At 45.8% G+C, this 17196-nt stretch overlaps 1 protein-coding gene across 2 annotated transcripts in view; it reads left to right on the top strand.

Moving 5' to 3' along the window:
* The first annotated feature begins 1348 nt into the window (after nt 1-1348).
* The window catches only part of COL17A1 (collagen type XVII alpha 1 chain), a 46875-nt gene continuing 31027 nt past the window's right edge, over nt 1349-17196 (top strand). The window contains 10 exon segments of one of the 2 annotated variants that reach the window (NM_001101980.1): nt 1349-1471; nt 6195-6257; nt 8212-8256; nt 9158-9262; nt 10737-10868; nt 11888-11935; nt 12807-12842; nt 14012-14059; nt 15383-15526; nt 16758-16916. In NM_001101980.1, coding sequence (NP_001095450.1) covers nt 6206-6257; nt 8212-8256; nt 9158-9262; nt 10737-10868; nt 11888-11935; nt 12807-12842; nt 14012-14059; nt 15383-15526; nt 16758-16916 — 769 coding nt within the window. In that variant the 5' untranslated portion in view covers nt 1349-1471; nt 6195-6205. 2 annotated transcript variants of the gene reach the window in all.

Raw genomic sequence — 17196 nt, 5'->3', positions numbered from 1 at the left:
GGAGAATGAAAAAGTTGGCTTAAAACTCAACATTCAGAAAACTAAGATCATGGCATCTGGTCCCATCACTTCATGGCAAATAGATGGGGAAACAATGGAAACAGTGAAAGACTTTATTTTGGGGGGCTCCAAAATCACTGCAGATGGTGATTGCAGCCATGAAATTAAAAGACGCTTACTCCTTGGAAGGAAAGTTATGACCAACCTGCTGCTGCTGCTAAGTCACGTCAGTCGTGTCCGACTCTGTGCGACCCCACAGACGGCAGCCAACCAGGCTCCCCCGTCCCTGGGATTCTCCAGGCAAGAACACTGGAGTGGGTTGCCATTTCCTTCTCCAGTGCATGAAAGTGAAAAGTGAAAGTGAAGTCGCTCAGTCATGTTCGACTCTTCATGACCCCATGGACTGCAGTCTACCAAGCTCCTCCGTCCATGGGACTTTCCAGGTGAGAGTACTGGAGTGGGTTGCCATTGCCTTCTCCATGACCAACCTAGACAGCATATTAAAAAGCAGAAACATTACTTTGCCAACAAAGGTCCATCTAGTCAAGGCTATGGTTTTTCCAGGAGTCATATATGGATGTGAGAGTTGGACTATAAGGAAAGCTGAGCACTGAAGAATGGATGCTTTTGAACTGTGGTGTTGGAGAAGACTCTTGAGAGTCCCTTGGACTACAAGGAGATCCAACCAGTCCATCCTAAAGGAAATCAGTCCTGAATGTTCATCAAAAGGACTGATGGTGAAGCTGAAACTCCAACACTTTGGCCACTGATGCAAAGAACTAAGTCATTTGAAAAGACGCTGATGCTGGGAAAGATCGAAGGTGGGAGGAGGAGAGGACAACAGAGGATGAGATGGTTGGATGGCATCACTGACTCAATGGACATGAGTTTGAGTAAACTCCGGGAGTTGGTGATGGACAGGGAGGCCTAGCATGCGGCAGTCCACGGGGTCAAAAACAGCTGGACATGACTGAGCGACTGAACTGAGCCAATCTGATGGCAGCGAGGGAGGGGAATACCAAGCTGTGGCAGTCCTCTGGCTATAAAAGGTAAGGAGGAGTAATAAAAGGTCATTTCCTTTATGCTGAACCTTTGTTCCCTTTTCCCATGGCCCATAAATGGTTAATCCCATAGCTCTAAACTGGAGAAGCTTTCTGCCTCCTGTAAAGTTTGATTCCTGGAGGCAGATTTTTTTTTTAATCCTGCAAGTGTCAGATAATTGGAAGGGTGGAGTCATGCTTTAAACCTCGACACACCTTTGTCAGGACTTGTTTGGAAGCAAAGAACTGAAAGAAACAAGGGGGAGAGAAGTGAACATTTTTGAAAGATCACTCAGCTCTAACACACCTTGGCTGGGTCTGGATAAAAAAAAAAAGTGGGAACGGCAAACAGTCTAGAAGAAAACGTCAGGGGAAGAAAGAAGGGGCATTTACTCAAAGTTGTTTCCGATTCCTTCAGCATCTCAAACTAGGTAAGTCATAGGAACTTGGTGGTTCTTGCTCCTTGTGAGACTTTAATTTGAGGTTTGCCGCTGAGAACGTGAATGTTTGTCGGAGAATCTAAGATGACATCCTTTAATTTCCAGTGTTCTGTTGATGTGATTAATTGATCATAAATGATTAGTTTGACTTATATGTTCTACTCAGGGTAGGTCTTTTAAAGGGACAAGAAAGTTTTGACAGTGGGAAAGAGAATAAAAAAGCCAGTGAAGATAAAGTGAACTCTGGTGACAAAATTTCTTTGGTATTGTTTTCAGTATTGTAAAATGACTTGTGTTAAACTGTTTTATTTAGAATATAAATAGTTTAAAATTCCTTCTCTCTCAATCTGGGTTTCTCTCTCCTTGTCTCTCTCCACCCTTCTCTACTTTCCCCCTCTCCCCTTGATAGCAGAGAACAGCTCAGAAATCAAAGTGGGGGTTTGAGTGGGGGTTTCTAGAAGTAACCCCTGAGCACCAATGTGCTCCCCCAGAGTCTGTGCTGGCAGCTTCTGACTAAGCTCAAGGGGTTGGCTGAGCTTATCACACTCTACACTTACCACCCCTAATCTAAAGTAAAGTGAAATGTCTGAAATGATATAGTTAATCCAGGAACTTCCTGGAGTCTAACTTGGAACAAGAAAAAAAAAATTCTGTCACATTTTACAGGCCAATGTAGACCAAAATAAATTCATTTTGGGATGAGAACTACCAGTTTAGGTATCTCACAGACCACATTAACTACTAACTGACAATTTACCACTTTACTTTTTTGAAGTGTTGGCAAATCCTCTAGCGCCTCATTTCTTTGAGAAGCAGCTAATCAGTAGCTTAATAGTTGGATTTGTTCTTTCCATAAAATGTAGGGAGATTTTTTAAAGAAATCTGTTTGGAGAGCAGAATCGTTTCTCTTACCCCCATATGCTTTCTCTTAGAGCTAAGGCACAAATCTAAGTTGAAACTAAACTAAATGTACAGCCACCAGTGGAGCCCTTTTGAAAATCAGAGAAGGCTTGCTTTACTCTCAGCCCCTTCAAAACACTCCCACGAATCTGATCAGAGTTAACATGGGGGCACTTAAAGCAAGGAGTCTTGCTTGAAGCTTGGATAGAAACCCAGATTGCTGAAACCGCTCTGACCTAAGAACTAACCACATTTTAAAATTATGCCTGACCAAAAGAAGTTTGCATCTGCCTGGTTTGGCTCATTTGCCATTGTTAGTGGTAGCAGGATTTAACCAAACATGGCTATAAACAAGCAGCTTAATCACCAAGCTAGGGCCCAAGCTCCCCCAGCCCTGGTTATGAAAATGGAGGATGCTAAATGCAGAGGTGGGGGCACCCATTGCTTGCCAGAGGGGTGTAGAGACAGAAGCCTCTGAGACTATCAACCCTAGGGCATGATAGGCTTGATAGGTTGATACCCCCTGCAAACTGCTTGGCCTGTCTGTGTTAACAGGGCAATAGCTAGTGGGTGGTTTTCCCACATTTTGGTTATTTTATTGTTTTAAAATGTAAAGTGTACAAAGATTGGAGTAACAAGAGCTGTAAGGATACCTATGATTCCTTAGCAGAGGATAGGGACATTTATTCCTAAAATAGAAAAACATTTCCTTCTCTGTTCCCTTCTTTGTGCTAAAGACCAAGTGTTTCGTGAATTGTTATAAGAAGGTCGGTTGAGATGGTTTTCTCTTGGTATCAGCAATTTGGCCTTGTTTGTGCCTGGGTTACACCCCATCATCAATAGGAATAGTTTTAGGTCGATGTGACACCATTTAAATGAAGAGGAAAGGAAAAAAACTCATAAAAGTAGGAAAATGATTCTGAATTGTGTTTTCTTACATAAGAAAATGGCACAGGATCATTTTTATGTCTTCAAAAGAACATTATGAAATAACCACGAAGCAGCCCCTTAGAACTATGAATGGAAGTTAACATAACTTTGGAATTGAGAACTTGAATGACTTGCTTATCCTCAGTTCTAGTAAAGTGGCCCAAACATCCCAGAAGTTTAAAATTATGCTACTTGACTGTGCTCTCGTTAAGTAGTACTTTTGGGGCAAGGTGTTCAGATAAGCACTGCTGGGAGAGGCAGGCTCAGCCACGAGTCTGGGCATGTACTTTTCTTTCCCTTATGTTACACTTTTTAAAAACTCTCGGCACTTAAAATATTTAAGAAGGAAATCCTGTGGGAAAACTGTAGCCCCATGGGATGATCCCCATCCAGGTTTGTGCCTCAACCCATCATTTTCGCTTTGATAAGTCACAGAAAATTTCCTCTCAGCTCTGGTTGAAAGGCATTTGTCTCCTGATACATCCCTACCATTTCTGACTATTGGTCTGGGTAAAGCCAGCAGAGCTCCTTCCTTATTTCAGGCCCAAGAAATCATTGTGTAAGGCCATGGGATGCAGCCATGTAGGAGCTCCAGGCTGAGAGAGAGGTTGCATCTACCTTCACCCACCCAGGGGCCCTTCTATCTCTAGAGCACTGAGCAGTAAGGGCTCCCCTCCCTCCCATTCTGGAGGGGGGCATCTGATTTCTTAGCAGGCTATCTCCTTGTGCCTTCTGGAAGTTAGGGAACTCTTGGCTTTTTTTGTTGCAAATCTTAAGGGTTCATCATTGGGACCTAAGAAAAAGATAGCAGCTACCTAGAAATGTTTGTTATATTTTTAGGTACAGAAAGAACAAGAAAACACTTGCCAGTTTGGCTGCCTAGAAGCTCTTATCAAATGGACTGGAGCTATCATCAGTCTGCCTTGATGGCTATAAGTGGAAACGACCCAGCCAATCCAAATTTATAGCTGCCAGCAGCAACTTTCATTTAAGGATGGTAATAAGTGATAACTTGTGGAAAGTTAAAGTTTCCATAGGTTGCTATGAAATATTATCCTGAAAGGAACTGTTTATAACAATTCAGGTGCTGCCATGCTAGGTGGCTCCCCACTGGCAGCCAGGGGCATGTGAACATTTAATCTCCAAAATGCCTCCTGGTTCATAGCTGATGATGAATTAAAAAAAAAAAAAAGAGGTGGGGGGAGCTTCAGAGATGCCAAAGGCAATTAATGCTTAAACGGTGGATTTCAAAGAGGGTGTCAGGTTGTACGTAGATTGGTGGGACATAGGCCTACAGGAGTACAGACAGAGTCACAAGTCAGGTTTGGCCCTCTGATAAAGCTGGACTCCACTGTTAAATTGCTCATGGAGCCTCTGCTCTTCGGCTCTGGGAAACATACCTGCAAAGAACATCTGTGTCTTCTTAGCTGCAGCCAGGAATTTTTCCATGATGCCTCATTCCTTGCCTAGAGCTGCATTTAAAAAACCCCGGTGAGCAAAGAGTTGGCACATTCGATCAGGCTCTGACACTAACTGTGCGGATCTCGGTAGATTCCACCAGGCAGTTGACCAGTTGGTCTTGCGTGGTCTTGATTTTCAGTGGGGAGCTCACCCCGGGCTGCATTAGGACTTTTGTCGACCTAGATACTTTTGCCTTTGTGGATGTCCTTCCTCCATTAAAAAAAAAAAAAAAAGACTTGAAAGAATATACTCCAAGTTAGAGTGTGTTCATTTTTCCGTTTGATTTGCGGGCCCCTGAAAGTATGATGGGAGTAGGCCCTGTGTCCATTGCACCTAGTGGATAAGTAGACCATAAAGTCACCAGGCAGGAGAAAAAGGCTGAAAGGAGAGATCTTCAAGAAAGGGGTGTCCTGGGTGGGAGTAGCTTGCTCCTGAATTCTAAAATCCCAATCTGAACTGCACCCAAAAGATCAAGTAGGAGGAAAGGAAGGTTGGGCAGAGAGAACCCCAGGGAAAGCCAGGTTTCAAGTCCTTGCAGAGCCTGAGACTGGTGACTACAGCCAAAAGCACCCAGTTGGAACAGGGATCCTTGCCTTGGTCTCCTGAACCATGCTCCTCCCCAGCCCAGCCCAGCCCCGCCCCACCCCTAAAGCCTTGCCTCATCCCATCCATGCTTCAGGACACAGTGGACAAGATCTCAGTGATTTTTTTCTGCCCCGAGTAAGAGTGAAGGGAGAACGCAGATGACTTGTACAAATCTTTTCCTACATATTTCAACAGATTTTACATTGACTTTCTTGTTTTTTTTTTTTTTTCCTACATAAGTCTGTAAAGAAGCATAGTAGGGCTGTTGTGTTAAAGAGAAAATTTCATGTTGTGAAGTATAAAGTTCCACACAAGTATGACAATCATAATAATTTTTATCCTGATTTCAACCCATCAAACATCATTCTCACATCTGAACTCTAAATAATGAAGCGTGAATGTCTTCTATTCACAGAGCATTGTATAGAACACTGAACATTGTGGGATACATCAAAATGAATTAGCTGAAAGCACCACATGCTTTGGGAGATATTGTATTACTTGACAAAAAGTGGAAGTTTTATAGTCAAATGTCAGGGTGCCAGATCTATGTAAGACCTTTAATGCTCAGCAGGGTGCAACCTGGTCAACTGGACCCTGAAAAAAAAAAAAAAGATCTCAGTACAAAAGAATAGGATCCAAGCTGGAACTATTAAATTACTCCCACACTAATACAAGAAATGGGAATGACCCTTATTAAAATCTATGCACACGAAAGAATTATGCTTTGAATCATGGGAATCCAGTTTTAGTTCTCAGCTTGAATAGTAGGGACCTACACTTATGAAAAGGGGTGGTAACGGACACGGCTAGTCCTGGTTTCTGGCTTTTTCTGTAGGTGGCGATGATATGGACATAACCCAGAAGAACAAACGGGATGGCACTGAAGTCACTGAAAGAAGTAAGAGCGTGATAAATGTCATTATAAAAGCAATCAAAAATTTGGAAAAAGTTAATAATTCATTCCTAATTCTACCACAACTACTGTATCTTTTTTTCTATTTATGTTTTTTGTTTTTAGTTTTTTCTTAGTTTTTTGCCTTTTTCACTGTACAATTTTAAATGTATTCCTAAATAGGCTTTATTTTTTCCTTTAAGAAGGCTTTTGTTGATTTTTTTTAATACACTTGTAATTGAAATGTGTTCCATTTTTTCTTCAAAGACCAGAATTGCCATTTCAATGTTACAGTTTTTATAACCAGCATTTGTAATGATTCCATAATATCCTGTTGAATGAATTTGCTAGAGTTTATTCAGTCATGTTCTTATTTAGGGATACAAGGTGATGGAAATCCAAAAGAATAATATCCCCATTACTGGGACAAAGTTGGAATCACACTGGTGTCACAGTTGCAATCTACACTGAAAACTGAAAACAGGCACATTTCTTGTGTGAAACTGCCCAGATGATAAATTCAGAGACATTTAAACTGTCCCCTTAGCAGCTCTAACTCTTTCATCTATCCTGTGACTTTCATATATCTCCAATAAAAAACAAAAAAACAAAAAACTCTGCGTCCACAGACTTGGAACTCTTAAGTTAAGAAATAATTTATTTTTATGTGTCATGGAATCCCAGAAGTCCACACAACAAGAGGTTTAGTGAACGCTCAAGGACTATTATTCAAATCAAGCTGCCATTTTTGTCTCTACAACCATTTCCTTTTATGCATGTGATGCTGCTTCTGCTCCTTTAATAACCCCGTGTTGCTGCGAAGACAACCAAACTAATAGGAACACGCAGAGTGAAGAAAGAAAGGGTGACGGGTAGGAGCAGTAAGACCCGTGTGGGAGGGAGCAGTTGCCAGCACACCAAGTGACGCCCCACCATCTCCTTCATCATCTTCTTCATCCTTTTCTTTTCTCTTCTCATGAGCCATACCTGCATACATACCAGATATATGCATATACTTGGGCTTGTGCACACACATATGCATGAGAAGTGTGATTTCAGAAAACAGGGGGCTCAGCTAAATAGGGGCACCTGATGTCCAACCCAGAAGGAGGTAGTGGTTGGTGATGGTCACAGTCAGAGCACAAAATTGGCCCAGTTATGGTTTCAGAATCTACCCAACCCCCATGCTGCTGTAGAGGAGAGAGTGATTCAGGAAGGCAAGAGTTTATTCTAACTCAGTTTATTCTAACTGGTGTTTTTAAAAAACACAAAAAACTTTTATGACCTCCATAGCCTCACCACGGTGGCACTTGGCACCTTCTCCATTTCAGGAGGCAAAGGGACTGATTCTCAAGTCTGTCTTGGATATTCATCTGTCCATGATTTCACCAAGCACCAAATGTGACTTATCAACCCCCTTCCTTCATACATCTCCTCACACTCAGGCATGGCCCTGAAGATTTTAGAATGAATTATGTGCCCTTGAGATACCCCCAAATTCACAGAGAAGTTCAAGGTCATTATCCACATCACAGTGGAATCAGCCAGGAAGATGTACTGGCCTCAGCTGGACTGGGTGACAGTTCAGAAGGGACAGTGCAGAGAAAAGTGGCTTGAGGTTCTGACCCTTCTTCAAAGGTGAATCCAGGCCTGAGCTAGATCTAATTGTTAGATGAGAGACATTAATGCACGGTAACTCATTTTTCAAATCAGTGGGTTACTAACTACTTTTGGTCCCAAAGAAATATAAACCTATTTTCTAGGTACATTAAGTCCCATTGTTATTGCACCTATTTGCTTTTACAGAAGGTCAGATCAAATCCCTTGAAGCACAAGTGTATAAAAATCTACCTTGAACCTAACTCAATGTGCTGAGCTTATGAAAGATGCAAGACCTTGCCAAAGTGGAGGAATTTCAGTGCATTATGTAAGATCTCCTCTTTTCTTTGTCTTTTTCTAGTCATCACAGAAACAGTAACTACAAGACTTACATCCTTACCACCAAGTAAGTGACTTATTTTGAGAACTTGCATCTCACTAAGGCTCATGTGAAGGGCTCCACGTGTAACCTTTCTCATGGGCTCTCACTCGTCAGTCCAGCAAATCCAGAATATCGGAAATCTTTTTTTTTAACAGCTGTGTTGACTTTAACTTATATCCCACGGAATCCACCAGTTTGAAGTGTGTAATTCAATGGTCATTAGCACGTCCATAGAGTCATGTGGCCCCAACAATCTAATTTTAGAACATTTCCATCCTCTCTCCCCTCTCCCTGGCCTCTAAAATACACAAATTTGGTTTCTGTCTCTATAGATTTGATTGGACACTAAAATACCAGAAATCTTCTCCAGCCTGGGCCTAGGTTAGGAGGAGGAAACCATAGTCAGGCTTCTGTTTGAATCTGCTCTTCTCTCAGGAGGTCGCTGGGGTTAGTGGGTTCTATAATGGAGATCCAAGCCCCTGAGCTAGCCCTGCACCTCCTGGGAATCCTGGTTCAGGAGGGGATGGGAAGCCTCCGCATCCACACACAGGTTGGAGTGTGATGGGCTGCCAGGTGAAACACCATCCTCACAGCGCTGGCACTCGGCCCTCTGACACTTCCAGTGGCTGCCAGGTCCAGGGCACTGGCCAGGCATTCATAAAAGTCCAACCTGGGCCCAGGCCTCAAGGAGTTTTCATCACTTGCTGACTTTTCTAATATTTAAATTATCCTAATCAGCAATCACCCTGGAAACTTTCTTGTGGGTAGAATATTTGCTCTTGACATTTGTATCAAAAACAAACAAAATGAGATCCGGTGGGAAAGGGGCTCCAAACCAAGAGGGTCGTGGGTGAGAGGCCAGGGAAGGCGGGTGAGAGGGGCTGCTGAGTCCACTTGTAAAGTCACCTGCTCCTCGTTTCTGCAGAAGGGGGGACCAGCAATGGCTATGCTAAAACAGGATCTCTGGGTGGAGGGAGCCGGCTGGAGAAACAGAGCCTGACGCATGGCAGCAGCGGCTACATAAACTCAAGTAAGTGCCTGCTGGTGGGAGGGGCCGGGGAAGGATAGATGGGCAGGGAGAGGGATCATTACCACTGTTTGTCACCCATTCCAAATGCCCCAAGGAGCTGTGAGGCCTATTTCAAAAGGGATCAGTTGTCATTATGTCCCCAATATAAATAACACGATTAAGAAGCCTTCCTAGAGAGGTGACTCCTTTCCCAGTGAACTACTAACTCTCTTTAAGTCATTTCTTTTAGAAAAGGGTATCCATGTCTGAGGGTTTACAGTTTGAATTAGCAACAAAAAAAACAACAAAAGAAACTTAAGGATTAGGTTACTGTGCTAAGGAAATCCGGTGACATGCAACCCCAGACAGTGTGAGTTTCCACTGGGCAAATCCACAGACCCAGTGGATCTCAAAGAAATAATATTTCCTGGTAACTTTCAACCGAAACACAACAAACAAAGCAGGGAAAACACATATACATGCACATTGCCTCTAAAGCTATAGTTTTAAACTTTTTATTTTATATTGGAGCATAGCCAATTAATAATGTTGTGGTAGTTTCGGGTGGATGGCAAAGGGACTCAGCTGTACATATAAATGTATCCATTCTCCCCCAAACTGCCCTCCCACCCAGGCTGCCAGATAACATTGAACAGAGTTCCCTGTGCTATATAGTAGGATCTTGTTGCTTATCCATTTAAGACACCACAGTGTGTACATGTCCACCCCAAAGTGAAATGAAGTGAAAGTTGCTCAGTTGGGTCCAACTCTTTGCAATACAGTCCATGGGATTCTCTAGGCTAGAATACTAGAGTGGGTAGCCTTTCCCTTCTCCAGGGGATCTTCCCAACCAAGGGATCAAACTCAGGTCTCCAGCATTGCAGGCGGATTCTTTACCAACTGAGCCACAAGGGAAGCCCATCCCAAACTCCCTAACAATCCTTTACTTCCATTCCCCATTCTCTCCCCTTGCCCACCCCGCCTCAACCTGCAACTGGAAGTTCATTCTCTAAGTCTGTGAGTCCAAAGTCATTTTTTAAATCTTGGAATGACACTGAAGAGAGAAGACCCAAGATATGCAAACAGCTGAGCTGCTAAAGAGCTGCATATGTCGTTACCTGTGGAGAAATATTTGCATGTGGGGTTGTATTCCAGCGCACCCAGCAGTGGTCTACAATTACAGGCCAGGTCTTTAGGAAGCATCCTGCTTCTCCACTTCCATGCACTTTGGCTACACACAGAAAGGACCTCCCTGCCTTTCAGGGTTCTTGAAAAGGGCAGCAGCAGTAATTACACCTCCATTTCTGAGCACCCTTTCGGTCACGCTCTGCTGAAGGCCTCTGGCCCCTCCACAGGGCCCTCCTTCATTAGGACTGACTAGTGTGTCCTAGTATAACTGTATAAGCGTATAAGCTAGTATACTAGCGTGTACCTAGTATAACTATATGTCACCCCATGAAGTGCTCTGAGGGTTTATGTCTTTCCCCACTTGTAGGTGGGAGCTTGCGAGGCAATGCCTCCACCTCCAGTTACAGGAGGGCCCATTCACCTGCCTCCACTCTGCCCAACTCACCAGGCTCAACTTTTGAGAGGAAGACTCATGTCACCCGCCATGGAACATATGAAGGTACGGGCCCACAGACTTTAAGAAAGAACTACTCTCTCCCCTCAGTAGCTTCTCTCATCCTTTGAATGAATTAATTTATTTTGTCCTAAAGTAGAGCCTCTGGCATGACTTTCTGGTGGGGCTACTTTGCAGGCAACAGGACACACAGGACTTGGGCTCAGGGAAGAAGTCAAGGCAAGACACCCAGTGTGGGGTTATCCACAAAGGGTTGTTAGCAGAAGTTGGAAAACTGAAGGAGTTTGTCAGGGAAGAGAGTTCAAAAGCAGAAGAGAACACAGAAAGATAAAGTTTGGGGGGAAATGCACAAAGAAGAGCCAGATCACAAAAAGGAAGAGTCAATTACAATGCCATTTAAGTCAGAGAGAAAGGGGGCAAGCTCATGATCAAGAAGGAGGAGGTGAGAGGAAGACATCTGGGGTCTTCTCCTAAGGTTACTGTAATTCCTGGTGGTCTACATAAATCTAGAGTTTTAGTGGAAAACAGACGAGCCCGGTGCAAATGGGTCTAATAGTGAATGAGATGGGTACTGGTGATGAAAAAGCAGGGTATCCTGCTTCTGGATATCCCAGTAAATGATTTTGACCCAGGGCTGCCAAGGGTAGGGAGAACTCTAAATCCAGGCCAGGTGGAGGGGATCACCACAAGTGCACCCTGCTGCTCTGCCAGCACTGGTCTCTTCATAACAAGCCCCACCTCCGGAACAAGCCGCACAAGGTCAGAGAACTGCTGGTGCCGACAGCACGTTCATTTGATCAGAGATGGGCATCGGCGTCGGCACTGCATAGGGCAGAGTTGAGGAAGTGAAAACAAAAAGGAAATGAAACAGTTGTTTTTTGTTCAGACCTCGTCCCACCGAAGTAGATCAGTGACCAGAAGGAAGTGCCGCAAGCAAGTCCCTTGGGCATAATGTGCTTAAATCCTGGGCTGAACACCCAGGCTGCAGAGGTGCAGAAAGGACCCACCCTCTCGGAAGCTATTTGGGTTTAAGTGGCTATTTGTACTGTTTGTCCTTTCTCCAGGGAGCTCCAGTGGCAACTCTTCCCCCGAGTATCCTCGGAAGGAATTTGGTATGTCCTATCCTTACTTTCTAAAGAAATGGTTGGTCAACCCTGGCAGGGATGGAGAGGGAGCATCATGAGTTAAGTGGCTTCTTCTAGAAGAGTCTGACCTCTGCTGACCTCTTTTTCTCAGCTCTTTATCCTAAAGCTTCTTAAGGGGATGGATGGTCAGACGTATCAGTTTGCCGTCAAAAGTCTTTGCTCATGAAATGGCAAGCTTCTCATACAAGGCTCAGGCTTGGGCAGATAAGCCCTAAGGCCAGGCAACAATCATAGCGTTTTCCCTTCCACAGGACCCACAGAGACCTTCCTACAAAGGGGAGTAGGGGTGAGGATGCACAAATATCAAGCATCCCAGCACCTCTACCACAGCAGCCTTAAAGGGGCACGTTTTAACCAAATGAAACATGAGGTGGGATCTTAAATCTTGAGTCCACAGTCTTGGGTTCCCACTGTGCGTAAGAATTGATGATATGAGTGATTATAATTTCATTTATTTACCTGCCTACAGTGCAAAAACCAAGACAGTCTCTAAAAAAAGCTAAAGGAAAGACCTGGCAGTCTTTTGATACATTTAATCAATGTGATCAACCAGTCCAAATGGATCATGATTACCTTAGTTAACATTCTAAGTGTGAGCCAATTTAACATTCATTTGCTAACTTAACACCCTAAACACACTGGGGCTTACATAATTTTCTCTTCCCTTTGGCCATGTGGGCATCATTTATTAAACATCCACCATCCATAAAGGTTTCTATCTGGATATAAATGCACTATGAAAACAACCTCCCCACCCAAATAGGTCTGCCTCCATGTCACAGATATTTAGCATGCCACCTCTCATATATGCCTAATATTACTTTTCTTTGTTTCTCAGCATCTTCTTCAACCAGAGGACGGAGCCAAACACGAGGTAATCTCTGTCACTGGGTTCAGTTCAATTCATCCAATTAGTATTTTCTGAGCATCTAACATGTGTCCAGACATGAGCCAGGAAAAGTGAGGAGTAAAGAATGAATAAGCCACGGTTTCTGCCCTCAAGGAGCCTGTAGCACCTGGGGGTCCCCTTTGGGAAGGGTGGGCTTTTAACAGCAGTCTAGCAAGCGTGTGGAGTGGTTCGCTCTGCTGTGGATTGTCTGAAGGTGCTAGCATCACATCTCATTTCACGCCCAGTCTCCTGGGTGACTTTAACAAGTTGTCCTGTAATTGCATTTACACAGCAAAAAAAAAAAAAAAATGAGCACAAGCCCCTCTTTTGCATTGTTCCAGGGGACGAAGTTCTCTGCGAGAGTTTTACACTCTCCACAACTGCTTGTGGATAAGGCCCTAGGAGGGAATGTGGTCCTGGAGAAAGCTGCCCTTGATTTATCTGATGAAGGTGGCAAGAAGTGTGTCAGGGCAGTGCTGAAGGCAGGATTCCTAGGCCCTGGGCATTCATAAGGGCCAGTCTAAGCCTCCCAGGGGCCTGGAAAGTTAGGCACATACCAACCACGCATAACTTGATAGTTGATTGATGTTGAAACTTAGAATGTTAAATCACCCACTTGCTGCCCTAAAGAGGCCAAGATGGCTAAGGAAACACTAGAATTCTCTTGCTATTGGCTGAGAAACCCTAGAGACAGGAGAGCAGCTTGGTTCTGGTAAAGAGGAGTGGGGCCTAGGAAGTTGTTCTGAGTCGCTCAGTCGTGTCCGACTGTCTGCGACCCCATGAACTGCAGCCTACCAGGTTCCTCTGTCCATGGGATTCTCCAGGCAGGAATACTGGAGTGGGTTGCCATTTCCTTCTCCAGGGCCCTAGAAAAGGGGTCGGTTATTATCGATTATGATGGCACCTCCAGGCTCAGCCTGGGGTTTCCTGCTCTCAGCGGCTGGTGGGGTGGGAGCGGGCGGGGGGAGTGCAGTTGTGATCCAGGGTAAGGAGAGGACACCTCTTTCTAAGCAGCACTCATCCAGGGCACACCTAGGTTTTCTGTCCCCGGATCACAGAGCAGCCCAAAGATGAATGTGCAGCCCAGAGCTCAGTGTAGGGCACTGTGAGCCCAGCTCCTTCATTCACAGCTGTTCCATCTCTTCCCTGTACAGAGAGCGAGATCCGAGTCCGACTGCAGAGCGCATCCCCATCTACCCGCTGTAAGTGCTTCCGTCCTGGGAAGGACCCAAGAGTCCAGGGCTCCCGCTGTGTGTGCGCAGCCACTCGTGCCATAAACAACATGTCTAAGGTTGTGACAGGGGCCCCAGGCTGCGTGCAGGGGTGAGGAGCTGAGCAAGTCCCGGTCCCTGCTGCGTTGTAGTTCACGGACAATAAAGCACCGGCCATGACAGCTCAGGGACAGAGGGAGTCAGGGCCAGAGGAGTCTTCCCGGGTTAGTCAGTCACTTGAAGGGAGACTGAAGGAAGGTCTCAGCGAGACGAGTGGGCAGAGACATGGGAGGAAGTTTCGGTACACCTGAAGGAAAAGGAGCAGGAGGGGACTCAAGGAGGTCTGACATCCTTCTCACCTTCCAGAGAAGGCAGAAGTGTGAGAGTTCGAACTTGGTTATCTCAGATGTCAGGGGTTCCCTTGTCTCTGTTGACCGTGTGGCACTCCTGTTGTGGGTGGGTGGGAGCCAAGAACAAAGACCAGGAAGAGAAAGAGCTGGCTTGGGTGGCTCAGGAAGCAGAGACTGGGACTTGTCCCAAGAGCTCAGAGCCTGGGCCTTGGGATCCAACTCCAGGCCTGACACGGTCTCACCTGAGTCTTTCCAGGCTTGGGGAGGGGGCTGTTGAGCACAGTCGGGAGCTCTCAGGGGCGGGGGTGCCTGGCAGTCCTCCGGCACATGTCATCAGCAAATGCCTCCTCTCACACGTTGCCTTTGCACAATGCCGCCCTCCTCTCCTCTTTGCCACCTTGGGAGGCACAGCGTGTTTTACTCCACTGAATCTCCTCATCGCAAATCCTATCAGCCAGCGGGTCTGGAAATTAATTCACAGGAGAGCAGCGTAATGTTTAAGAGTTAAGGGACACACATTTCTTTTGACACTTCAGAGCATAAAGGTCAGAGACCCCACACCCGAGGCAGCCTCTGCCCGGGATGAGACCACCGCCGAATCATTTGTTTCAAGGAGTCTTGTTCTCTGGCTATCCCAGGTGTGAATGCTCCCCCTCGATCCAGGATGACAGGGTCTTCCAGCCACAGAATCTTCCCTGTGATGTCTAATTAGGAAATATCTACTGAGGACTTTGACCTCCTTGTAGAGCCACTAGATTTATGAGGCCATTAACATTACAAAGTGCCAGGTTAATCAGTGCTATAAATTGGCAAAATGCAGAAATGACAAGGCTAACCAGAAATGTCCCAGAAGGCGAAGTGGATGCTTCGTCCTCCCTGGGGCTCAGGGTGCCGTGAATGTTCACCACTCACGGACTTGGGAAGGAATCCCAAGCCTAATGAAAAACTGGGGGATTCCTTTCAGGGACAGAATTGGATGACGTCAAGCGTTTGCTCAAGGGGAGCCGCTCAGCAAGCGTGAGCCCCACCCGGAATTCCTCTAACACACTCCCCATCCCCAAGAAAGGCACCGTGGAGACCAAGGTGGTGACAGCAAGCTCCCAGTCAGGTAAGCCCCTCAGCCCCAGGCTGCTGTGGAAGGAAGGGAATAAGGTGCAGGTGTGCCCGGGCAGGCTTTTCAGGATGCAGTGGAGCCTTCGCAAAACCCTGAGCATTGCTCTTCCTGCAGCGTGAAACGTGGACTGCATCCTCCTCACCTCACCTCCATCAGCCTTCCCGCATGCAGGCCATCGTCTGGCTCTAGAGCCTAGAGATTCTCCCAGGAAATTCTTGACATGTCCTGGGAATGTGTTGGCCAGGTTCCCCAAAAGAAGAATATCGGGGAAAGTTGTAGTGTTTTCTGTCCTTCATTCACTCACCCGATAAACATTTATTATGTACTGTCTCTATTCCAAGCACCGGGCACTGAGGAAAGGCAATGAGCAGGGTAGACTGAGGGGAAGACAAGCAGGATGAGTGTAGTTCAGCACTCATACATCATGTGCCTGCCAAGTGCAAGGTGGGTTCTGTGGGAGGCAGAGAGATGAATCAGCAGGTCCCTGGGGGGAGGTGAGGAGAAGCCAGTTCTGCTATATATGAGGTGAAGCTTTCCTCTCACTACTGAAAAAAAAACAAAAAAAAAGCTCGAGATAGTCATCTTTTGTTTTTCAATATAAAACCAAAACCTCAGAGTAGTTTGTGACCTGTGTGGCTAACTCCCACTCAGGTAACAAATAGGCAGAATTGGCTTCAGATTTGAGATGCGCCCAAGGCCACTCAGGGTAACAGCATGCCCCTTGGGCCTGGTTGGCACAAAGAAATGTTTAAGGAGCATTCAACAGGAGAAGGCTGCCACCGGTACAGAGCGGCCTCGGAACTGAGGACTTCCCTTCCTGCACTGCTGTCTGGAATTCTACTGTAAAGGAGTCGTAGCTCCATGGCATCTGTGAAGGGGGGTCAGCAACAGAGAGAGAGAGAGACCATTGCGGGGACAGTGCACTGGGAGGTGGTGAGGGGGGCTTAGGAGGAGAAATGGGTGGACCCTAGAGCAAAATTTACCTACTTCAAATTTCATCAAGAGCCAACAAGAATTTCTGACCCAAGAGATCAGGTTTTCACCAGCAACAAGATTTCAGACAGAAGTGGGATGACCAGCTCCTGCAGTTTCCTTAGACTGAGGGAGTTGCCAGGACTAGGGACCTTCAGGGCTAAACTGGGAAAGTCCTGGCAAACCAAGCCCACTGGAGCTCCCCCAGCGCGGAGAATGGGTTTGTCTCACTGGGGTGTGCATATGTTTTCAGTGTCTGGCACCTATGATACAACCATCCTGGATGCCAACCTTCCCTCCCACGTGTGGTCCTCCACGTTGCCGGCGGGGTCCTCCATGGGCACCTATCACAACAACATCACAACCCAGAGCTCATCCCTGCTCAACACCAATGCCTATTCTGCAGGATCAGGTATGTGGCTCGCGGCTCACAGCCCCTCCCTGTCCTGACCCCTCCACATCTCACGCTGGAGCTGAACGGCCCCACCGGCATTTGCCATCCCCATGCCTTCCTAGAAGGGCTTCCTGTGGCCAAGCAGCCCAAGACTTTTTCACTGGAACTTCAACTTCTATGCTGATTCCTCTGGTGGGTCCCCTATGGAAAGGACTATGTGGTAAAGTGTATCTACCTATAGCTATATCTATATCTTTATCATGAGAAAGAACATGAAAACAAATATAAGGATTAACTG

The sequence above is a fragment of the Bos taurus genome, chromosome 26 (genome assembly GCF_002263795.3).
Source record: "Bos taurus isolate L1 Dominette 01449 registration number 42190680 breed Hereford chromosome 26, ARS-UCD2.0, whole genome shotgun sequence".
Classification (NCBI taxonomy): Eukaryota; Metazoa; Chordata; class Mammalia; order Artiodactyla; family Bovidae; genus Bos; species Bos taurus.
This window is presented reverse-complemented; position numbering and strand designations above follow the sequence as displayed.